The 24800-nt window shown below is 39.2% G+C and overlaps 2 protein-coding genes across 2 annotated transcripts in view; one reads left to right on the top strand and one right to left on the bottom strand.

The window, feature by feature from the left end:
• PSMD1 (proteasome 26S subunit, non-ATPase 1) overlaps window positions 1-24800 on the top strand; it is a 70120-nt gene that overhangs the window by 14215 nt on the left and 31105 nt on the right. Inside the window, exons 14-16 of the mRNA XM_064666128.1 lie at window positions 330-526; window positions 1063-1158; window positions 1724-1788. Of these exons, the coding sequence (XP_064522198.1) occupies window positions 330-526; window positions 1063-1158; window positions 1724-1788 (358 nt within the window). The remainder of the gene's footprint in view (window positions 1-329; window positions 527-1062; window positions 1159-1723; window positions 1789-24800) is intronic.
• HTR2B (5-hydroxytryptamine receptor 2B) lies at window positions 11017-22921 on the bottom strand. The gene is made up of 3 exons (XM_064666127.1): window positions 20983-22921; window positions 14071-14271; window positions 11017-12170 (listed from the first exon to the last, which is right to left on the bottom strand). Exons 1-3 carry the CDS (start codon window positions 21290-21292, stop codon window positions 11290-11292), a joined length of 1392 nt encoding a protein of 463 aa, XP_064522197.1. The 5' UTR covers window positions 21293-22921; the 3' UTR covers window positions 11017-11289.

Below are 24800 nucleotides of genomic sequence, written 5' to 3'. Positions count from 1 at the left end.
TGATCTCCAGAGCCATGTGCTTTTTTTGGGCTGAGAGACAGGCTTGGAGAAGCTTGTGGCAGCTAGTATTGCATTGGTAGGGACTCACAGGAAAATGATCTCAGCATCTCTTGGCCCAAGTAAGAGATAATTGAACTTGGTAGGGAAGAGCACTAAGTTGTGGCTGTCAGGTCATTACAAGCACATTTGGCTGTGAATAATGGAGTTACTGGGCAAGGTGGTGTCCAGAAGCAATCAGTTGGCCTACATCTTGTGGTTCTCTAGATCCAATATTTACTACTTTTGGGAACAGAGTTGGTTTGATTTTTTTGCTTTTCTGTGCTTTGCAGGTGAGGCAGCTGGCCTGGCACTGGGGTTGGTTATGTTGGGATCTAAAAATGCCCAGGCTATTGAGGACATGGTCGGCTATGCACAGGAAACCCAGCACGAAAAGATCCTGCGAGGCCTCGCCGTTGGGATTGCTCTGGTCATGTACGGGAGGATGGAGGAGGCAGATGCTCTCATTGAGAGTCTCTGCAGAGATAAGGCAAGTTGAGTTGGGACTCAATCACTGAATCTTTGTTACATCTTTCTCTCCATTTGTGAAATCTCCAGCTACAGTGAGTTGGCTGTTTTGAGCTTTAGAAGTTCATACGTAAGTCTGAAGTGGGGCTGTTTCACAAGTTGCTTCACTTTGATGAAAAATACAACAACGGAGCCTATTTGTGTATTTCTTCAGCCTCATGCTTGGTCTTCATCGTCCTGTGAGCAGCAGCAAGGAGACATAATGGTTAAAAACAGATGAGGGTTGCTGTGGGTGGCTCTAGTAGTGGTCAACAGCAGATAGCAAGTAAAAAGCAGAATGGCACAACTGCCATATACTCCTTGGCAGCCTGTGGCATAGTACCCCTGAAACTGATGACAACTCTGCTTTGATGACTGTCCCTTTACTCATCCCAGATAAACAATTAAGCAGTGATGCTACCTGTTTGCAGATTCCAGGCCCAAGAGTAGAACAGATTTAAGGTCAGAATTACTGTCACCGTTTGGATGGATGTTAAATATTGATACTTTCTCTTCCAGGACCCGATTCTCCGTCGTTCTGGCATGTACACTGTAGCTATGGCATACTGTGGCTCGGGGAACAACAAGGCCATCAGACGCCTACTGCATGTGGCTGTGAGTACTGAGGGCTTAGGAGCACATAGGGAGAAATTTGTGGTGAGAAAGTAAGCACGTCACTTTGACAGGCTTTGTGTCTGCAGTGTTAATATTCTGGTCTAGATCAGAGACTGGGAAGTGATGAAAGCTTTTCATAATACAATGACTAAAAGAAAGCTTTTCATAGTACTATGAGTAGAACTAACAGGGCCTTCCAACATCAGGGCAAGTAGACTTTCAGCAAGAGAATATTCAGCCTAGTATCACAGAAAAGGAACCTATTAAAATAATAAAACATGAACCTAAAGCAGTTGGTAACAGGCTTGCGGTGAATAGTCTGTGTAATGATGGGCTGGAGAAAAATACAATTTAATCTGTAAAAGATGAGGTCTGTCTGCTCTTTGATCAGCTTACAGTCAGTGTGTGAACAAGAATGAGGCTGTTGCAGCTAAGGCTGTACATGATTGTTAACTAACTTTCTCTGTAATCCTTTTTTCTCGAATAACTGCCACCTGGCCTGAAATGTTGCAGAGTCCTCAAGTGTTATAATTATATTGTGAATGTCCTGTTTTCCCTTTTGTAGGTGAGTGATGTGAATGATGACGTGAGGCGGGCAGCTGTGGAGTCACTCGGTTTCATTCTGTTCAGGTACAGTATCTTCCTTGGTCACTTCTACAGCCTTCAGTTTGATGTCTGTTACTTCTTCAGGAAATGTGTGCTACTGCTTTCATAAAACGACTCAATTGCTAACTGATTGAGTGTTGAAAAGTTAAAAAACTGAGAGACAATAAAACTTGGTTCAGAATTAGAAGCCTTCCTTAATGTTCAGCAGATGCTTAATGAGTCTTTCTGTTGGTTTCCAGATTTATGGCTTAATTGTCTGAACAGAGTTAGATGAAGCTGACAAATAGAATGAAAAATTAATATTTGTAGGATTGAGAGTTAGTGAAAAATTAAATATATCGTGCTTGTGCCAGGCCTCTTGAAGGCAGCAGTACTCAGACAAATATATCTGCCTAATGGCCATCTAAAATGTTCCTGGAGGTTGTGACTTCAGGTAAAAAAACCTGAAGAAGGACATTGAAATAGATTTTGTTTTTTAAGTTTCCACTGGTAAACCCTGACAGGTTACTGGGATTACATTGTAATGTGAGCCCATCATGAATCAGTCACAATGTTTGCTTTGGTTCTCTTAAGTGAAATCTGTTGCTGAAGTAGTATTTTGTACTGCTGTACAGTTCCCTAGGTAAGGGGTGTTTGAGGCGCATTTTTTGGTTTTTTTAATTAGATTGGGGAATTGGAAGGCTCCCCAAGGACTACACCTTCATCTGTTAATACAGTAATCTGTGTAATCTGAGCACTGAGCCAAACTGCAGCCTTTGAGGGTGTCTGAGAAGAGGTGGTGCATCCTTGGGTCCACACTCATAATTTAAGAATCTGTGTTCACATCTCTGTGTTAGTGGCTGTCCTTAAAAGCAGGATGAGAAGTTCTTAAAGATGGGATTAAGAATCTGGGCTACTGATGTGAGAGGTCAATTTGTCATTTACCATTTGTTCCTCATGTAGAAGTGACTCTGTATCATCCCCATGTTATCTGAAGGATAATCTGGCAGCAATTGGATGTGGTTTACAAACAGGATGGATTCTCTCTGTGGGCAGCAGGCGTCTCCCCAGTGCTTCTGCTCTGTTGTTTCCGATGAGCACAGCTTGTTCTGGGCTGCACAGCAATCTCTGCCTCTCCTGAAGCCAAGGGGTCTGTTTAACAGACTTCTGCATCTGTGTACAGAACGAAAATTCCACGCAGGCCTTCCATAGTTTCAGGCATCTTTTTTCCAAACAGGTTGTGACAAAGCCCTTTTGATCTCAGATTTCAGTATAATTTTTCTTTTCAACAAATGAAAAACATAGTTGGACATCAGTAGCTCCTACCAAAATGAGAAGGTTTCAAGGCTCTGAGCTAAACCATTTACCGTGTGCTGGCATCTGGTTGGAGCAGCATAGTTCAGGGCCTATTATCTCCATATCCAGCAATGAGAAAATGAGTGCCATCATCTTTGACTCTTTCACCTGCTCTCCAGTGGTTAAGATATTATCCTGCCTCTTCCCTTCCCTTTCTGGAGAGGTGCAGTCCAACATCTACCTGTACAGTAGGGAGGAGCATTTCCTTGTAAATTCCAGTGCCCACCTTACTTGGTAGCCAGGGACTAAAACTTTTTAGCTGATTATCACTGGCAAAAGGTTTGGGTCAGGCTGTTGTAGTTGCCAACACTTTTCACTCGATGACTTTCACAACATACATGATGAGTTGTTTGCTTTAAGACACTGCTCTGGAGGGAGCCCTTGGCTTGTCTAGCTCAGACCCCTGCATTCCCATGCAATGATGGAAGGGATTTTCTGCTCAGACAGCCCCACAGAGCACCCCTGGCATTACTCTCTCTAGTTGTAAACCAAAAGCTGTATTTCAGTTCCTGGAAAGAAGTGTCTGTCTGCCTAGGGATCTGGGTGCTGGTTTTACAGTTACCTTTCCTGTTTGCTGAAACTGCAGGTTGGTACTAACTGTGCTCTGGTCCAGCTCAACACTGCAGGTGTGCAAGAACAAGTGATTGTGAGTCAGATTTCATTACTGAAGTGACACTTCTTTCTTAGTACTGTTGTTTGTTGAAGTCTAACTGCATTTGCTTGTTTTAAAGGCCACTAATACAGCACTGAATACTGTCAACAGTCAGTTATTTGTCAGCTGCTGCGTATACAAAGCTTTTGAACGAAGTGTTTTGTGATGGGAGGTGAGCAGGTCTGTGGCGCAGTGGGCTAAGCCCCAGAAATTAATCTTGTAGATGAAGAAACATGGCTGGAGCTCCTGTGAGAAGAGTTATCATTGAATTCTTTGTATGTGGTTACAGAAAGGGAACTGTGAAGTCGGGATTGAAATAAGAGAATAAATTTGTTTAATGCATTCTAAGTTTTTCTTTGGGAATTCATGGCATTAGTGCAGGGTTGAACATGCTGGAGCTGTGAGTTCATCTGCTGGGTTGTACGCTACAGCAGCAGGAGTAGCTCAGACTTGTCCTTCTGTCTGTTCCTCCTATAGGAATAATAAAATCCATGTAAGGGTGGAGGTTACCCAGTCAGAGAGTGGTAATTTCCTTAAAAGCACCATTGATTGAACATGACAGAACTACAGCCCACAGACTCACTTTGTGGCATAAGTACCTAGTTTTTTTTCTCCTGCTGTTACAACTATCTGTGAATAAATGTTCTTCCTCTTGGATTTGAACTAAAAGTGTTGTAAGCATCACAAACCCGCTATTTTAGGTAATACATTTGCATAGCAGAACATTCTGTAAGGCTTTGCTGTCCTTGTTTACTTCTGTGAGTCTTCCTTGCTAGCACATACATACAACCCTGTGTACATTCAAGAGCACATCTTGACTTTTATGGCTACAGTTAATGAAAACAGCACAATATCAGAGTAAAACGTGGTAGAACATAACACAATAAAACATGGCATTTAATTTTTAGAACAACAAGGTTTTGCTTGAACTTGAAGACTAACTTTTTGATATTTTTTAAGCATGGAAATTTTTTTTCTCGTACTTTGAATTACTGGAAAAATCCCCAAAAGAATATTTGTGGCTTCTTCATTATTCAAAATTCATAAATCAAGGTTTAGATTGGATGTTCTAGTCCAGGTTCTTAAATTTTACGTAAAAACTACAAGCTTAAATTTTCTAGTGTGTTATGAAAGATACCAAATTACCCAGTTACAGCTTGGTGTAAACATGAAAAGTTGGTGAAATTCTTGCTTCTGCAACAGCATCAGTGGCTGTGTTTGCTCAGCAGTTCCTCTGGTACTTTGAGGGTCAGCCATGTAAGGAACACTTGATGTGCTCTGGACGTTGCTCAGAACATCAGCTATGCTGCAAGACTTAAGAAAGGTTTAGGAGAGCAGGGGTTAGTGCTACTGTACCAGTTACACTCTGGGATGTTGGCTGCACACTTGCCTGGCTGTGGGAGTGTCTGCAGGCAGGTCACCCAAGACAGCAGAGCAGTATCAATCATACTGCTTGAGTTTCAGAATACCTTGCAGGGTCCTGTTCATACAGTACAAAAGTTACCTTCCTTGGCCTTTTCCTGGGCTCCCCAAAGCTTTCCAGGGGACCCTGTATGTAGAATTGAACCTTGACCAGCGGTGGTGTTGCTGCTAATTCTTGGTGTTAATTGTTTAGAAGCAGTCAGTGGGTTCAGACTGGGGATGGAAAGCACAGCTTGCTGGCTATAGGATTTGGCGTGGCTTTTTACCCCCTTGGCTTAGTGCCAAACAAAAATTAGGCACTAGTTATATATTTTGCAACAGATCATTTTCATGCAGCTGTATTAAATTATCAGAAAATACTCTGTGCAAGGGAATTGTTTCAAAACTGCCTCCTCCTTTCTTCCTCTTCCCAACTAACAGGACACTCAAAATAGTACAGCATAAAGACCTCTGACTTTACATCTTCCCTCTTTTAAAAATGGCCACTTCTTACAGGAAACACTTCAAAGTAAAATGTTATTGTAAAATGGTAGAGAGGCATGAATAAAGCTTGAGATGTTTGGAGCTTGCAGGGTGGATGCAGGGCTGGACAAGAAGCTGTATGTTGACTTGGCTACCGTAATGTGTTTCTGTTTTCCCAGTCCTGATCCTTTTGCCAGTGATCATAGATGGCAAACTTACCTTATTGTTGATATTTATATATTGTTCCTTTTTTCTGCTGAAGTGGTTTATAAAATATTTGTCGCTATTGGAAAACAGCATTTAAGGTGCTTGTGATTTCTGGTCAGCTTTTTTTTTAAGACTATTATGATGAGATGGAAAACATGATAAATTTAAGTGTTTTGCTTTTTAGAAATGGAAACAATTATTTTTATCTTAATTTTTACCACTTTATATCATGAGTTGATCTTTGTTGATATGGCAGAGTGAGATGTGATTAGTTTATGTAGTCAGCTTTATTTTTATGTTGTTAGAGCAGTGCTGCAGTGTATCTAAACACTTTAGTTTGTATACAAAATGAGGAGGTAAATGTTTTATGGATAGAACAAATCTGATTTGCGAGAAAGCCTCAATGTGGGATGCACCAGTGCTTCAGAGCATGAACTATAAAAGTTTAATGCTCTCATAGGAGTTGTGAAGTCCAGGGGAGTGAGAGTCATGGGGAAGTAGGACTTAAGTTGCAGGATGCTGCTTTTGCCATGGTGCAGTATTGTTGGGAAAAGCCTAAGGGCAGGAGAGGGAACAATGCAGCCTCTAGAGATTCCCAAAAGGAAGGTGTAGTCTCAACTGATAAGTGTAGACTACCCAAACATGGAGAACTCTGCATGGCTCGTGTTCAGTTTGTCATTTTAGGATGATGCAAGTGAAATAATAACGTTTCCTGCTTTTGTATTCTTTGTGTTTACATAGCCTTTGGTATTTTAACACTATATATTTGTTTTAAGACAAACAGATCAGATACACTTGGATTTTATTCCAGGAAGACTTGGACAGTTTGTTTTCTTTAACTCCTCTGGCCTGCCTTTATCCAGAAGGCAGATGATCTGGGTAACAGTATGAGGCTGACAGTCACTCTAATGTGATCTGTACCAGTGACTTCTTCAGTGTTTTAATTGTGAAGAAGAGGAATTTAGTGAAACATACCTGCTTGTTAATTCTTGCATAGGAAAGCTTAAAAGGGTTTTGTTTACTCTTCAACCCATTTTATCTTTGTCTTATTCAGTCTTCCTGGGAGAGGAGAATGAGAGTCCCTTTCATTGAAAGGGAAGTAACAGAAATCTTATTATAATCAGAAGAAACCACAGACTTTCAATTAAGTCCTTTTGGTTTGAAAAAGCCTTTAGCTGCAGGTCTGAAACTGGAAACAAAGCTGTGTGTCTTTACTGACCAAACTGGAACGTGTTGGAGAAGTCTCTTGGCATCTGGCAAAATTAATCAACTTCTAATGAGAATTATAACTGTACATTCAGATTGCACAAATACATTCATTGTTTCAAGGAATACAGTATGACATCTTGCATTGGTTCTTTCCCTGCCATTGTTTTCTCTTTGTTCTAGACTGCTTATATGCATGAGATTTTATTTACTTTGGAATGTAGGGCTCAGAGCCTTTTATCACTTGAGAGCTTTTGAAAATCTCAGAAGTGTTTCAACTTCCTCCTATAAACTGGAATGTCTACACAGATAAGTAAATTAATGATTGGTGCAAACCTGACATAGTTCCTTCAGCCCATCTCATACCCTACTGAAAACTCCAAAGTCAATCCTTCAGGATTTCACTGACTTCGTGAAATGCATTTTCTACCACTTTTGAGATTAGCTGAATTTCTTGCTTCTCTCTTTCTCAGGGTGACTTAAAGGCTGGGATTTTGTTTGGTTGACTTTGCTTAGGTTTTTTTGTTTGGTTGGTTTGGTGAGAGTTTCGTGTTTGGTTTTTTGTTGATTTTTGGTTTTGTTTAGTTTTTTTAAGATAATCCTTTCATTTGCATTTCAAGGCACTTATTCTATTAGTCTTTGAACTCCATTATCTTCCTCTCTGCAAGACTGCTGAGTCCTTATGTCCATGACTGTGCTGTAATTTTTAATTACATAGACAGCCAGAACATTGACTAAGTATCTCCTAATGTATTTTAAATAATTAAACAACAACAAAAACAGAGTACTTGTCCACTGTTCTTCTAAATTGTATTCCTTCCCGTAGTGCTTGGATGTTGCAGATCAGCTTTGACTTTTGTTTGTCTGGCTTTTCTGTAGTTTAAAAAGAAATTAAATATGCCAGATAAAAGTTTTTGTGATAATGAGAAAAGTTGAACAAGGTAACTGTGTAAGTTATGGAGTGTATAGAGGCCATAGAGCTGGCCAGGGGGTTGACTTGGCATGGGCCAGGTTCTGAAAGAATTGGGAGCATTTTGCTCCCGGAAAAGGAATCCCTTTTTGTTTCTTTTGTGTTAAATGAGAATTTCTCCTGTAAAAATGTCCTTGTGTTCTACTACCAAGTGATTGCAAAGCTTATATCAATTATTATTTAGGCTGCTATCTTTATGAAAGAAGCTGGAAGTTATAAGAATACTCTCACTTCACAGCCAGTATGTAAAAATATATTTTACAAATTTGTGTTACCTAAAGATGGTGCTTTAGTCCTGAGCCTCTTGCCTCGCTTGTCGATACCACACAAAGTGTTGTCCTTAGTTACCATACAACAAACTTGGGCTTTCTTACAGTAGCTTGCAGTGACTCTGATTTTGTCTTGCTAATGAAGGTGACGTCTCTGTTCAGATCTGTTCTTGTAGAAACAGTTGCTAAAACAAGATCTCTGCCATGCATTATGTTCTTGTTTCGTAGTTGTGCATCTCTCTTCCTCTTTCTTTTTGCTCTGTCCTTCTGCTTTCCAAGGCTGTTACCTGAAGTCTCAGCTTGTTTGCTTTGTCCGTGGACAATGTCTTCTTACACTTAGTGTGTTAATTGGAATGTTCTTGCATTCTTGCTGATGTGTTTCTGTCTATGGAGAAATTTCCTTTCTCTGTAGGAAGACTGGGTTTTTGATTAGTCACTTGTCCTTTTGCTTGAGGTTTATTGCTGCTGACTAAATTCAGTAACTGGAACATGTTGAGCTTCTATTTACAGTTACTAGAATTGAGAAATCAGTATACTGGCTTGAGAAGATACATCTTTGTTGGGTGAGACTTCTTCAAGGTTTATTTCCTGTTTGTGGAGTCTAAGCACTGATTACAGAGGGTCCTTGAAATTGTTCTCTGTGGGACACTAAGGGCAAATTACTCCTCATGTAAGACAGATTGCAGACTGACAGCTGTACAAGAACAGGGTCAAACAGAAGAGAACTAAGTTACCACTTTCTTTTTTCTAGATGCTGTGAGGCAGCTGTCATGTTTCTTCTGGAAAGGGAAAAATTAATTTTTTGCTGAAATTAGATGTTTGTTGCCTGCTATATGAACATTTTTTGTTTAATTAATGTGGATTTTGTTAAGTATCAAGGAAGTTTTCAAAGATGACTTCTTGCTCGCTGACTGCTGGGCAATAACTCCTCAAGAACTGTACTGTACCTGTTTGCCTCTTGGTGTTATTCCTCAGGAAGGCTGGTTCCTGCATTGCAAATGATGCTCTTAAGTTTTTTTGCTGTGATCACTCTGTGCATGGATGTGGTCACACCTTTTCCTGGTCTCAGAGCACCTGCTCTAAGTTAAATAAGGCACTGGTCTGTGATGTTTTCAGCTATGTAGCTGGAAGTTTTGGAGGGTTTGGTGATTTTTTGATGCTACTCCCTCCCTGTTTGAGCTTCAAAGTAATCTAGGTCTTATTAAAAGCTTTTGATTCTCAAACATTTTTAAGAGTAGATATCTTTCATAGCTATAGCAGTCCATCAATTCTGGTTTTAAATACAGAATCCTCCTAAACAAATTTTGGTTGCCTAAAGAGGAGTGAGAGCAGTTAGAGCTTTTTCTGACTTAAATGGCTACTGACTATCACCAAAAAGGAGAGGAAGAAGACAACTTTTACAGTAAGTACCACAAATGTATTTTTAATGCTTTCTCCTGGAACTCTCTGGCAGTTGCTCTGTTTGCAGCTTGCATATGTTTTAAATTAAATATATAAAAATAGATGTTAGAAGGACACGTTATCTTTAGCACTTTCTGTTCTGCAGATGAAAAAAACCTAAGCCTTTTGCTCTACATAATTTTAGTGTGTAACTAAAGAATGCTGAAAACATGAAAAATGAAAACAAAGCCCAAGCTGAAAATCTTACGAGAAATGGAAACTATTGAAAAAATGGTGATCTAGGTGTTTGCTGTAAGAACTCCAGTACTTTGAGGAAATCTGGTTTCTTTTCCCAAAGAGGGATGGTCTGGAACTGTCAGAAGCTTCTGATTTCCCAGATGACAGACTTTGGTAGCCCTTATAGGTTGTAAGGACCGATTCTTTCTTTGAATTTTGTGCTCATATAGAAGTCGAGAGCACGTTGGGGAGCATGCAGATTGGGAGCTGTAATTCTGTGATTTTATTCTATGATTCTATGGCTTTAATCTTATGCCAGTTAGTCCAATTAAATATTTTTGAGCTAAGATAAACCACAGATGAACTGTTGTCTCTGCTGCCTCTTAAAACACTTGCTCTTATTTTCATTTGAAATAGCTATTCTGTCTGTGATTTTTGTACTTTCTGTGAGCTACATGGGATGAGGGAAAGCTTTTGCTGAAGTTTCCACAGTCATAAAAAAAGAAGTTTGTTCATATAAGTTATAGGGATATTCCAGGCACTGCCTGTCCAGTTTTACTCGTGATCATTGATCATCTATCATTCTGATTTTATTAAATATTTCATTTTCTTAGCATGAAAAGATAAAAGGGCAGTTTTCTGCAACGAATCTGACAATACTGGGCTTATGCATGTGTGAGTATAATGGAGATGGAATCCAGGTGGGTGAGAGATTCTGCCTGCCCCTACAGTAAAGAGATGATTTCTGCACACGGAATGTTTAATCGTGCCTTGTGGAATGTGCTGTACAACGGTCTCTGGGAGCAAGTGATTCTTCTTGTGGCTTACATACCCTGAGAGAACAAGAAAAGCTCGTATGTGGATGCTCAGTCTCAGCAGAGGAATGTATCTGTAGGAGGGGATGCAGTGAGCTTGTGGGCTGGTCTGTGGACAGAGATTTAAATTAAAACCAACGATCTTGCATCCTCCTGCTACTTGCATTGTAGACCATCAACCTACAGAGTTTTGTCTTCTTGCAAGAGTGAATGTTATAGTAGCGTTTGTACAGAAATACTTTTCTTACAAAGATGTGCTTTGAAGAGACTGAAGATGATGAGAACTGAAGTCACATACTCAAACTGATTTAGGTTTTATTTATTTCCCTCTTCCTTAGGCTACAGTTCTGCATGAGTCATTTTTCATGGAATGAAGTTGTGGTTGCCACCACAGCAGCCATGGGGTTGGGGTTAAAGTAGAGAAGTCTTTGGAAGAGAGGAATTAATATAAATTTATAAGATATTGCTTGCATAAATAACAGAAAACAATAGTATTTATACCCTCTTATAGCACAGTTATCTAGAATAATACATACAGCAATGCTATATACAGACACAGCTGCAGTTCCACTATACGTAGCTGACTTGTTCTTCTGTTTTATCAGCTTCATTCTCAGTGAGCAGCAAGGTGTCCAGCAGAATGGCTGATGATGCCTGCATGGGTGAGCTCCTCAGCCTCATTGGGCTCTGGTACATAATGGGGTTAATCCCGTTTCTCATCCCGTTCATGACAAAGAGCTTGGAATTTTCTGCCACAGAGCTTCTGAAAGAGATCCTGCTGGAGCGCTTCCGCAGGGCCTTGATAGGCTTTATGGTCTGGTAGTTGCAAGTGATATACCTGCTGAAAGCCTCCCTAAATGTTTTGTTGAAGAGTGTATATACAAGAGGGTTCACTCCTGAGGATAGATATCCTATCCAAACAAATATCTCCAAAAGCTTTTGGAAAACCTCCTTGTTGCAGGAGTTGCACAGAACTGAACTTATGTTTGTTATGAAAAATGGGCACCACATCAGCAGGAAAAGAAAAAATACAATCCCCAGAACTTTTGATGCCCTTTGCTCATTGGTTATGGTTTGCATGGACTTCCTTCCAATTGTAGATGTCCTGCAGAGAGGCACGTCACTGGACAAAGTCTGGTCCTTCCTGGAGCCATTTAGCATGGCCACCTTCTCCGGTGAGGAGGCGGGTGTTGTGTCACGCTGGAATACTGTGGACACTGTTGACCAAGTGAAGCGCTGGGGCGGTTTGTGGATCAAATAGGCCTTCTTGCGCAGCACTTGGATTGTCAGAAAATAGCTGACAATCATGATAGCGAGGGGAATGAAGAACGCAGCCACCGAGCCAAACAGAATGAAGTCGTGAAAACGATCAGGCATCAGGACACACGTGATGTTTGTGGAGTTGCCGTTTCCGTCTTCAATGCCTCTGATAGGGATCGGGATTGCAATGCCTACAGGAGAGAAAACAAGTACTTCAGCATATGGTAATTGCTTGTGATCTCTTCATTGGGTCTGAAGCCTCGGGGTTTCTAAAGAAAGGTAATTCCTGAGCTCTGGAGCAGGCACAGGGTGACAGACACCACGTGAGTCGAACAGTACTTGTAAGACTTGGCAAGCTGAGCTTTAAGAGTGCCCTTTCTAAGGAGATTGGGCCTAACCCTTAGTGATTGAGGAAGTGGTATAAAGTGGCCAACTTTTCAAGTGTAAAACACATGAATTGCTTTGACTCTAGTTGTTGGAATTAGTATGGCTTTCTCCTCCAGTGAAATGTATTTCCATAATGCCATCTTTTTTTTTTCTCCAGAGTAACCTTTGCACTTTTTGAAGGGCAGTTTTGTAAATACATAAATCTTGTCTTTCCTTCTTAAATTAACCAAGTGACTGGACACAGACAGCTGATTTTTTTCACTCTGCTTGACTCTTTCATATATACAAGTAGTTAAATAGTTGCCAGAATTATGCAGTATGTGTTTGAGATGGATTTGTTGTTTAAAGTCTTCTGCATATTTAGGAGTGTTTAAATGAGGATGGCTAGCTCTGTAATTCACCACTCGTTTAAAAAAATGTTAGCAGTCTTGTCTTTTAAATGAATTTTTTATAACCACTAAATTACAGTCAGCACTTCATTTGCCAGCAGTCTGACATTACAACAAAAACAACAGGTTCCTTGCTGTCTGGTGAAGGTTATTTGTGCTGTTTTCTGATACCACTTAATGAGATCTAGGGATTTACTGTATTCCTCTGCTGCTCTGCTTACTGAAGTTGGTTGAAGGCAGTGAGAAAAATGGGTTACCCTCCAGCAACTTGATCCCTTTCTCAATTAGAGGCACACCTTCAGATACAGCAAACATTTAATATAAGGATTGAACCAAATTAACCTTTGATTTGGAGAATCTGGCTCAGCTGCAGAGTAGGTTTGTGTTAGATAAAAAGAAATTGAAAAGTACAGACATTAAAAGGTCAACTTGTAAGTGTCTTGTCATACTAACTTTTCCTTTTTTTTTAAAGTCAGAAATTTTGGGTTTAGGCACATTTGCCTCAGCCACGAAGGTGGATGTACCCATTCTCCTATGCATCGTATGCCTTAATAAAGAGAATAATTTTGTTTTCTCTTGCACAGAGCATACAGCACTATGGCTGCTTGCAGTGTGCCTTAAGTTATTTGAATTAAATGTTTCCACATTTGGCAGATTTATTGTTTCAAAGACAGGTGAAGTGTTGCATGCACATCACAGAGATGCTAATATCATAAAGGTTTGTACATTGTTATCCTTTATATAACCTGTTCAGGGTTTGTTGTTTTGGGGGTTTTTTTGTTAGATAATAACCTTTCTATATGCTGTATTGGCAGTGCGTCTTAGTCTTCAGTGTGGATGTTCCCAGCCACTCATTTAGATTTCAGTGTTTGGTATAAGTAACTAAAACCTTTCTGTACTTGCTTCATGGGGCAATTGTAAGGCACAGATTTTACCAGCATCTAATCAAGGCTTAAAACTGTGTTTGGGACAGAATATACCACCACAGGAACATGAATCTTGCTTTCCTGGGAGACCTGTTATGCACATGGATATAGTCTTCTGATTTTGGAACTTTCAGGACTATGAAGAAAAGTGATGATTATCCTGACTCAATCCTTGGCCTTTCTGGTGAGCCTGATAAGGAGCAGCAGTTCAGGCAGATTTCTATGATGTATCTATATGTGATCCAAGAGGTGGACTTAGGCCAGCCTGGGTGTTGGGGTCTGCTAATCAATAATACTTGACTAAATTTTCCATTTTGCCCAGCTTTCACCTATTGTTTTAGACATGAAAAGCTTCTGTGTTCCTTTTCCAGTCTCCATGTCTCACATACCTATTGAAATGAGCCAAACCACGATGATTTTGATGATTGTTGTAGCCCATGAATTGTACTGACTAGCCTGGATTGGCTTTTTTATCGCAATATAACGGTCTAGTGAGATGGCACAGAGGTGCATGATGGAAGCTGTGGAAAAGAGGACATCGAGGAACAGCCAGATAGGACACAAGGCAGTTGGTAAAGGCCAGGTATTGTCTGAAAGAGAACAGAAAACTCATTAGAATCTGAGCTTTTTGAGAATTTTCAGTGTGGCATCAGTGCCTTTGAGAAGCTCACAGTACTACAGGAACTGAGCTTTGCCACTGCCTCAGCTGGATTCTGTCTTAGATTTTAGTTAGCTCTGCCAGGGTTGCTGCCATCGTATTGATCATCATATTGCCTTTCCCTGTCTTTTTGTCCCTTTTAGATCAGAAGTTCTTTGTGGCAAGGACTCTGGATTAAAAAGTTTATGAAAAATGAGTTCTTGCAAGCCTGCTGCTAAATGATTATATTCAGCTATTTCTCCTTGATAGTCCTATGATTCAAGGTTTTATTAAATGGAGAAGATAATGGGTCATAACCAGTGTATTAGTCAGTCATTGTAAAATCACTGTTGAACCTTAGTGGTGATTTTGAAGAGTCTAGTTCACACAGTTTTAAAATGAATTTGCTGTGTCACTTGAGCAGATACAGTTGAGCATTACAGTGGCAAAGCAGGGCTGTTCTGCTTCAGTAATGATTTTATAAAAATTGAATGCTTTCTTGAGTGTCCTTTTTTTTTTTTTCTTCTCCCAAGAGCAATGGCTTGGATTTTAAGTCTGACATTCTGTTTCTTACAGTAGTTATCCATCTTTAATGTTAATCTTTATAGCAAACATAGGGTCTGTCAACTGCATGGTGCCCGAGGTAAAGGTTTCATAGTGTTCAGCTTTCTAAAAGGCTCATATTTTTGAGAGCTGTGTCTCCCCTATCAATATCTACAATACCAAATGAAACTCTGATTATTTTTTCCTTAATTGGTTTATTTTCACTCGTTAGTATTGCAATCCAATGCTAGGAGTGTTCATTTTGATGTGCACTTCAGTGCTGTGTGTCTATGAGGATGTTCTGTAGTCCTCAAGAAGAATGTGTGAACAAGGAAGATTTTTCTGGTTTTAATGGTAGAAGTTGATCTACTAAATATATTCTCCTCCCTTATAAAATTCAGCCATGATCAGTCAGTAGGCACATTAGTAATATTGCCAGAGAAATCAGTTCTTTGTTGAATGATCATTAAGGGGGAAAAAAAGAAGACATTTCTAATAAATCAGATTGGTTTTAATTTCCTTGCTTGGAATAAATAGATCTGTGTGCTGAGAGTGCCAAATGAGCTGGACTTTTGTAATGTCCAGCCTTACCAATGTGGTAACGTTGCAGTAGTTTGAGACAAAACATTTTTTCACAATATGACTGATAGAAATTATAATGGTGTTGCCTTGGCTTGAATTATAAGCTCCAGAGGATTGAAAATTCTATAAAGACACACATAAAAGTATTTGTCTACACTGTTACCTATGCTGGGAAACCTTCTGTGTTAAACAGAAGGGACCGGATAGATGGAGCCCTGAACTGATCCTCAGCCATCCCAAAGCAGAGGACTTCAGCTGAGGATGATGTAGGCAGTGAGGCAGAAGGTAAAGAGGCAGTCTGTTTTCAATTTATTAACCAGGTAGATTTTAGTATCTACCATACCTATTTCCTAAAAATAAGTTTCATTGTTGAAATTATGCTTCAGAAAAATTACTCTTGTCAGGCAGGTATGAGAAAGTGGTAATTAGTATATTAGGAAACAGTTACTCATCTTTAATTTTGATGTCTGCACTTTTAGCTGGCAGTAAGGTGTGGTGCATTTCTGAAATGGATTTCCTTTAAAAAGGAAAGCCAAAAGTATTCTGGCTCATGTAACCAGCTCTAATAATAATAATAAAAAAACAGTTAAAAGAAATAACTGATTTGATGGGCTTGAAATGTTTTTGCTCGCTCCAGAAAATTAAGACAACTTCTTCTGAGTTTGTGATGAAGGATTAGTTCAGATAAAACATGAACAATGGGAAGTGTGGTCTACAACTTGAAGGATGGCAGATAACACAGCTGGATTTCCAAGTGAGCAGCTGATACTTCTTTTAAAGAGTACGTGGGTGCCACTCCCTTGATTATAACTCCTTTGTGTTCTGGAGAATCACAGTGTGATAAATTCTTTCATTTTTTAATTAATTTACTGTTGAAAGAAGAAAACCCTTGATTGCCTTGTAACAAAAGGCCCTTTTCCTGATCTGATGCAAGCAACGTTGTATGTTTTTAAGTTGTAAGACCTTTTGTGAGTTGACAAGTGCAACTAAACAGAGCGACCTTATATTTTCTTTATTTTTGTCTAGTTTTGATCTCGGTGCTCAAAGCAGTAAGTTATCATGTTCATGATTATGGCATTATGTCCTCCTATATTTGCATGTATGAGATGATGTTTCTTTTCCAAACAAAATCAAAGTAGACTTTAAATGCAATAGCTGATAAGAACTGATAAGTTCTGATAAGGACTGAAGATGATGGTTATTATTTAAATGAAACAAATATCATGAAACTGATACATCAAAGTCCAGAAGAGTCACATAGTTGTCTAGCATTCAATCTGTGGTGTATTTTGCTATAGCTTACTTTGATTTGTTGGTTACACCTGTGTTAGAAACTCTGTGCCTGGTGTTTGAGGGACTGCTCTGGGTTGAGTTATTGTGCTTTCCTGGTGCTGGTGGCAGTGTCTATCACAGTTGGCTTAGGAATGGGTAAAACATGGAATATTAATTTCCCTTTAGGACTCAGAAAGCATCTCTGACCCTTGAATGTGATAGTGACGTGCTTGGTTGTTGTCCTGCTTTATAACTCAGAAGGTAAAATGAGCATGTCCTGCCAAGAGGTGATGCAAAGCCATTAGCAGTTCATGCTTAGTTTGGACTGTTACGAGTTCTGATTCTCCTGGTAGAGATCCACATTGTCAGAGCAGACCAGAGCATTTACTGGGCTGACTGAGATTCTCCATCCCTGAGATTCTCTTGGGAATTGAAATGCTGATGTATGATTGGATTTTTTAAAATTTACTTTTAAAATGCCATGGTTACCCAACAAATGTGCCTGCCTGAAAACTTGTCTGATTTCTCCAACTGTCAGGTGGTATAAGTTAAAAAGAAATTCCTTTTTCCTACAAACTTTGCCTCATATCCTCCAAGTACTTCAACAGTGCTGCTGTTGCAGATTTTCCTTATTTTGAGTCAAAACAAGATAGAATACATGCTCTAAGATTTGTCTTGCACCTTAAGAGAAATAAGATTAGCTTTTACTGCAACTGTCTACCCTTGATTAATCTTTATTTAAGAAAAGCTTTATTTATAGGAAATACCTTAGAAATGTGTAATCCTTAAAACAAAGTACAGTGTAGAAGAGCTGTTCTTGCTGTAAGCCAAAAGGTTTTCAGAAAGCTTGAGGGAAAGCACTACTTGTGTACATGTATAAGCATGATTAAGAGAGCTCTTTAAATAGACTTAGAAACTGTTTGTTCTTCTGCTATAAGGGCTGCAGAAATGTGTTACCTGTAAAGAAGGGGCTGTGTTGCTGTTAGATAATAATGCTTTTGCTGAGACGGAAATGGATACTTTCAGCCACCAGCTCCTTTAATCGTAAACTTCAGCGTTCACATCGGGGGGTGTGTGTCTGTAGCTGTGTGTGGTGTTCACAGTCATGTCACTGCTGGGCTCTGTGGGCTGCCAAGGCTTTGTGTCTCCAGGGTGGTCTCTATTTTTTTTAATTTAACTAAAGTAATGGTTTGGTTTTTTTAATTATATTTGCTTTGTGAGAAATAAACCTTTGTTTTCCTACTTATTGTCACTTATCTTTAGATTTGAGAGTTCGGAAAGTAGCCCTTGATTAAATAGTTTCCTCTGGTAGTTTGCACGAGCGAGAAGGGAAGATTTGTTGTTATGGTTCATCATCAGTAATGGGGGAAGATGATTGCTTGTGATAGATTAAAATAATGATTTGCAGCCTAGGACAAGCAGCATTACCTTCTGATTTTAAGTGGATGACTATCAGGAGTACAGAATATATTTTAAAATATGGTACATGTACTATCTCCAAGCAATCCATTGCCCATCAAGCCAGACTTCTTCCTGGTGCAGGCTTTGCAAATGGGAGGATCTCTCAAGTTTATTTGCTAATTTCACTATCCAGTGAATAGCAACATTTTTGCTTTCCTTCTGTAGTTCTGAGTGTTAGAAATTTGGGTAACTGTTTTGAAAGCTGGATTTCAGAGAATGAAATTATCTCCTAGTGGGCCCACCTTTTTTTTTTAAAGAAATGAGAAGAATTTAGAAAGGAATAAAAGCTATGAAATGTTTATGTATTCTGACACTTGTGCTCCTAAATTAAAATTGCTCTGTGTGCTTGTACCAGAGTACATTTTGGTTGCTCTGCTGAGAATAAATAATGTGCTGAGCATGGCATTACACCTGGGAGTGAGTTACAGATTCATTTATTTACTTATTTTTAAGAGAGTCAGCTCTTTGTTACAGAGACAGTCTATTTCTGATGATTTTTCTGTGAGTGTACCGATATCTGTAGCAGGTTTTGAACACCCTGTGACACATTAATTTGTGCAGTCGGGATCTTAGTGTGACTGCACTTTATTTCACACCTTTTCCCTCAGATATTCTCCACATAATTAGATATCAATCCCAAATCGGAAGCATAATATTTGTACTCGGTATCTAGAAGCTGCACCCGGCTCTTTCATTATTATGGAAACATTCCTGTGTGGAAGTGCCAGGATTTAGTTTGCTGTCTGGCTATCAATGACTATTCTTTGTTCAAGTAGTTATCTGGCTAATGTAGCTTCAAGATTTAGACTTGTCATGTATTTAAATGTCTGTTCTAGCTTCATTACAGTAACTCCTCGTGTTTTGCTCACACTTTGAACTCCTATAAACACCTCAGCATCTTCTCCCAGTCGGTGAAGAGGCAAAGCAGTTTTCTGGTTGGCTGCCAAGGAGAGACTTGTGTGTGAGAAATTTGAGTTTTAACCACTGTTATGTGGAAGGTGGGTTGCAGTCTTCATTAATTAGAACTGATTTTACTACCTTCTGGTAAATTTCCTGCATCATGAAAGATGTTTTTGTTTGACTTCTGAATTAAGATTCCTAGCATGCTTTAAACTGTTGTAACCAGGGCATAGCACTGGATTAATTGAGAGATTAAGGAGCAATAGTCTCTTTATAAAGTTATAAAGAAAAGATTGGTTAGTCTAGCAGAAGAAAATAATTAAAAAAAAATCCAAACCATAAAAACTCCTCCACCACCAAAAAAAGAACTCCACAAAATCCAGAATTTGCCTTCCCTTTATGCTGATTGCAAGTCCATACTAGTACTGGTTGTGATTAGTAGTTTTATTATTAACGAGACCTTTAGCAGGAATTAAGCAGTTACAGTATCTGTGTGTATATATGTAAATGCATATCTGCTCCTTGCCTCCTTACACATACTTAACATATCAAGGTTTTCTATGAGTAGCTGGGTTTTTTGAGTTAAAAGTTACTGTCTTAGTTATGTACATTCAGTTTTCTTTTTAGAAACTGTTGCTTGAAAAAACCATTTTATTATTTCAACACTGAATTCTGAGCTCCAATTTACATTTCTGTTTAGGGAGAAGCAGTCTGTATTATACAGAAATTCATTCTCAAGGCATTTAGTGAATAAGCACATTTGTTAATAAAGTGATACCAGTTTTCTGCAGCAAACAAAAGCTGCTGACAGCCTTTCTGAAATAAAGTTTATGATTGTGTTTGCTTGTTGCTCTGACAACTCTTAGAGCCTAGCCTAGGAAAAATGAACTCCTGCAGCCTTTCGTTATCTAGGGCCCAGTGGTATCTGTCTATACCTTAAAGATAATTATGTAAATCTGTAAGTTTATTGAAAAACCTGTCTTATTGGGTTTTTTCCATTTATGATATGAAAATAAACCATTTAAAATGTATTCTAAAAGAAACCTTAGGAGTAAAAGAGAGAGACTTTCCCATGGAGCTGCCTCTGATTAATTGTCAGAAGCAATATCTGAAGTAAAGCTGGGCATGAGAGACTTTGGAAAAATCATGCTTGTTCTATAAGGACTAGTGGGAAAGAAAATGTCACACCCAATGTACATTCAGGTAGAAAAAAACCCTATTTTATTTCATATGAAACAGACTAAATGACAAATCTGAGTTTCAAACATTAGGTACATGGATTGAGACTTCCTTGGCTTGACAGATGAATTAATTCTTTGTGATGCTTTACAGACCCGCTGCTTTCCCAAGGGTGGGAGAAAATAGATTTCTCTGAAACTGGTACTGGTAAAGTTTGTTGTCATTCATGGTGCCAGGGACCATCTCTGCTCATGGAGCTTGGAGTCAATACCCAGGTAAAATCAGGTGCCTGACTCCTAGAAAATTCAAAACCTGTTCAGTGTCCTGAACAGATACTTAGTCTTAATTTCAAGTTTTTTAAGAGAAGACTGCCTACAATTAGTATGATATCCAATACAAAAATACCAGCATTGTGTTGGTGTTGTTAAAAATTATATTACACTGTACAAAATGTAATTTCCTGTGTCCAGCTCCTATTTAAATCAGTTCTGAGTCTCGGGTGATTTTGGAATGGTTTGTTTCAAAGGAAGGAATATGCACAGTAGTTGTACTTCTCATAAAAGCATTAAGCTCTATTAAGGTGAGAGGGACAAAAAATTTAGCAGCTGTTATGCAAGTGATTTTTAAAATTGTAATGGTGGAAAGCAAACAGTTTTTCTGTTTAAATTAGACCTCCCCAAATTGTACCCCATATGCAAGCCTGATGAAACAAACATGCTGTACTTACCAAATAATATTATGAGGAGGGCAATGGGCATCACAAACAGACCCACAAGCAAATCTGCCACTGCCAAGGACGTCAAAAAGTAGTTGGTAGCATATTGCAACTTTTTCTCCAGGGACACGGCCAGTATGACAAGTATGTTCCCCCCAATGGTGGGGATTATCAGCAGGAGGATCAGCAGCGCTGCCCAGCGCACTTTGTTTCCTTGTTCGTCACTTGGGTCGTCCTGCTTGGGTGCTCCTGTTACTGAGAGAGCCGACAAAGATCCATTGCCAGCTCCAAACCCGTTCAAGAAATGTAAAGGATGGGACATTTTTGTGTCCAGCAGAATGTGTTCAGGAGCTGTGTTTTGCGCAGGAATCGTGTACGGTGCAAGAGTTCACTGTTCCTCTCTGGTCCAGGATGGTCCTGAAGAAAGGCCAGCATGGTCAGTATAGTGAACTGGTCATCTGCTATTTTGAGATACTGTGACCATGTCCAAGCTGGTATCCAGTTTTATTATCCTGTGCCTTGCTGAGTGCAAAATAGACTTAAAAATGAAAGTCCTGTCTCGTGTCCATCTCTGGTAGGGTTCAGTGGTCTGGTCTCCCCTTTGTAGCGAGGTTCAGGTTTCAGAAGATTATAGGGAAAAATTCAGTAGCTGTGAAAAGTAAGCAGTGCATTAGCTTCCTTTTCTTTTTCTTTCTTTCTACAGCAGTAAAAAAGTGATAGATGAATCTCAGTGCCAGACAGTTCCGTTTAGATACAGCGTATGTAGATTTGCTCTTTGTGAGTACAAACTGATGCAAAGGCAGATGCTCGAGTTGTGTTTGCAACTCCTCCTCTCCCGAGTGTCTTGTCTCCAGCAGCGTGTGCGTAGGCAGGCAGCAGTTCCCATATTTCCCCTTATTAAGAATCCTATTTCTCCACAGAGGGTAACCCAAAAATACCTTCAGAAATTATGTATGAGATTTCCGTTTTAATCTCTACAGTTCCTAATTTATCAGGTGAGGGTCAGGAAGCTGCAGACAATAAAACACTGGTGACAGTCTCAAGGGGACCGTAAAGATTTATCGAACTGAGACATCTAAATTTACCCATTACTTGAAGGGGTGGGGGTGAGTAAAACGCTTGTTTTTGTAATCTGAGCAGGGCTTTTATTAAGCACAGCCTGTTCTCTTCCTTTCTCTTTCTTTCTTTCTCTGTCTCTTCTGTGTCTCTCTCAACTCTGCTAACGACTTAAGACTTGCATTTCCCCCTTCAAGCACAGACTCAAACAGCTGTTCCGGCGTTAAACTGAGCAAATTCTCAGTTACTGAGAAGATTTGATGTGTTGCAATATTCAGGTGAAGAAAGCCTTACCTCTTTCTCTGCATTTTAGTAGAGCTCACTTTGCATCCAGGAAGATCCTTTGTAATTTTCTTTTTCATCACACGGTGAATTTCGAGATTTTTTACTACTTTCTAGAAAACAAATTGATCGTTTGCTTTTTGCTGTTATAATATTTCTGAAGCTTGTTTCTTCATGTGTTTTTGTTTAGCACTTATATTTCTTCTATCACCAAGATTAAGAATTTGTATTTTGGGAAAATAATATTTCTCACCAAGTTATTTTCTCCAACTCTGAAATCGAGAGGAATCTTTCTTACCACATTTAAAAAAAGATAGAAATAAGGTTGTGTTCTTTTTTGCTGTCCTTTCTCTTCCATCCTTTGTTGATTTTATTTGAGTGATGAGCAGAGTCTGTGTGCAGTTTTATCTTTGTTCATAAGCAAAGCTCGCAGTTTGCTGCTGCCCTTGTTTGTTGATTGACTCATTCCAGCGTATCCAGCTTGAAAGGCAGGGAAGTGAGTGAGTGGGGGGTTTGTCTGGAAAAAAGCCCGAGCGGGTTAATTGAGTCAGTGCTGCAGTGCTATAATGTGTGCTCCTTGTGGCTGTGTTGTATCTCTGAGCACCGCACTGTGTCTGTGTCTGTCTGTGTGTGTGCTGCTCGCTCTCTGGGCTCTCTTGCTCACTTGCTTTTTGAACAGAAGCACAGTTAACCCTAAAAAGTTCTACTGCCCTGTAAACACTCCAAGCTTTTTCTTGCCTAATTTTGTAAAAGTATTGTCTAGCACACTGTTTTAAGCTTGTGCACTGTTACTTTAAAACTTCCTTCATGCAGCTGCTTTTTATTATCCGGAGTGTTCTCTTTTGTTACCTTTCAACTTTCAGGCAGATCTGTGTATTGTCTCTATCGTCATCTTATAGTTCTGCATTAAAATGGAAATAGAGTTCACTTCCAAGGACATTAGCTGCAAAATTGGATAATAATTCCTTGAGTTTAAGGCCAGAAGAGACCATGAGATCATGGTCTGCCCCCCTGTATGACACCAGCCATTACATTCCATGAATTGCTTGTGCTCACCAGCCTTGAGCTGGAAATCAGCTCCTCAGTGAACTGTGAATCAAAAAATTCATATCTTTAGGATGCAGCTACTGGGGGGCCAAAGAAAGAAAGTTGCTGCCAGAAATTCATAGAAATACTTTACTTGAAGTGTGTTCAGATAATACAAGAGAATTTTCAGTAGTTTTCACTTCTTTACTTTTCGTGTTTAAAGGAAACCTTCAATAAGATTACATGCTGTATTCATTTACAATTGACTGTTGATATCTTTATTCTTCAGAAAAGTATATATTAGAAAAATAAAGATTCATCCAGCTATGGTAGTTCTGTTTTCTTATGTGGCCACCTCCCTGTTGTCACCCCGACAGTACTGAGGGAGTAGAGCACATGAAAACATGTAAAAAGTGAAAATTGAGACAGGAAAATACCTTGTTTGGCTAATGAGTATTTGGATTCAGTTTTTCTTAAGCTCCACTATGTCTAATCAACTTCTGGTTTATATTTTATAAATCTTGAAGGCTCTCCTGATGTTAATCTAACTGTACTTGAAGCCTTCACCAAAATTTCCATTGGATTAAACACAGCCAATGTTCACTCCTTCTGATTGTACAGATGAAGCTTGGTTTCAGTCATCATTGTCACTTGAACTGTTTTTTTACATTGTTGAAAGGTGGCTGGAATTATTGCCACTTTGTGGAACTGGAGCTATTGGCAGTGTATCTGCATCATAAATGGAAAGCCATGTTCCAGAGTAAAACCACCAAAATATAGTAAAAGGCAGATTCATTGTTTATCTTCAGTAGGTGTATGCCACGTGCAGATCTTCATGTCACATCTCTGAATTTAAAGAACACAAAAATTCTGTAGAAAAAAAATAGATAATGCATCTCTCGGGACCATCTGCTAATCATCAGCATCGGTTACTGCTGCAGGCCTGTGTCAGAGCTGAAGCATTATATTGAAAGAGTTTTATGGTTTTTTATTTTAACATTTTCACAATGCAGCAGACTCTATCCCTCCATCACTTCAGAGTGGAGGAAGTACCAGAGTTATAAAGTGTAATTTTGTCAACTTGAGTTCTGTATTACCTCTTCATAAATTTTCTTTGCAGATCTTACCATCCAAGGAACAGCACTGTTGGCTACAGCAGGAAAGGGTTGTTTTGGTCTAAGTAAAAATCAAGTGTTTCTGCTTCTCTGGAATGCCTCAGTGGGTGTTATAATGTCACCTATATAGCAAAATCATCTTTTAGCCACTAGAATGACTAAATTAGATTGGGAAGAGGGAGGCATCTTGACAAAGCACCAGCTGCACTATTGCTTGCAGATTGTTCTGATGAAAGCTGTTGAATGCATTCATATCTAATTGAAAAGGAAATGATTTCTTTAAATACAGATAAAACAGTTATCTTAGGAAGATATCAGTTATCCTTGCAGAGGAAGATGATATCATTTTAG

The sequence above is a fragment of the Pseudopipra pipra genome, chromosome 10 (assembly GCF_036250125.1).
Source record: "Pseudopipra pipra isolate bDixPip1 chromosome 10, bDixPip1.hap1, whole genome shotgun sequence".
In the NCBI taxonomy this organism is placed as follows: Eukaryota; Metazoa; Chordata; class Aves; order Passeriformes; family Pipridae; genus Pseudopipra; species Pseudopipra pipra.
Note: the sequence above shows the minus strand (reverse complement) of the source record. Positions and strands in the feature narration are given on the sequence as shown.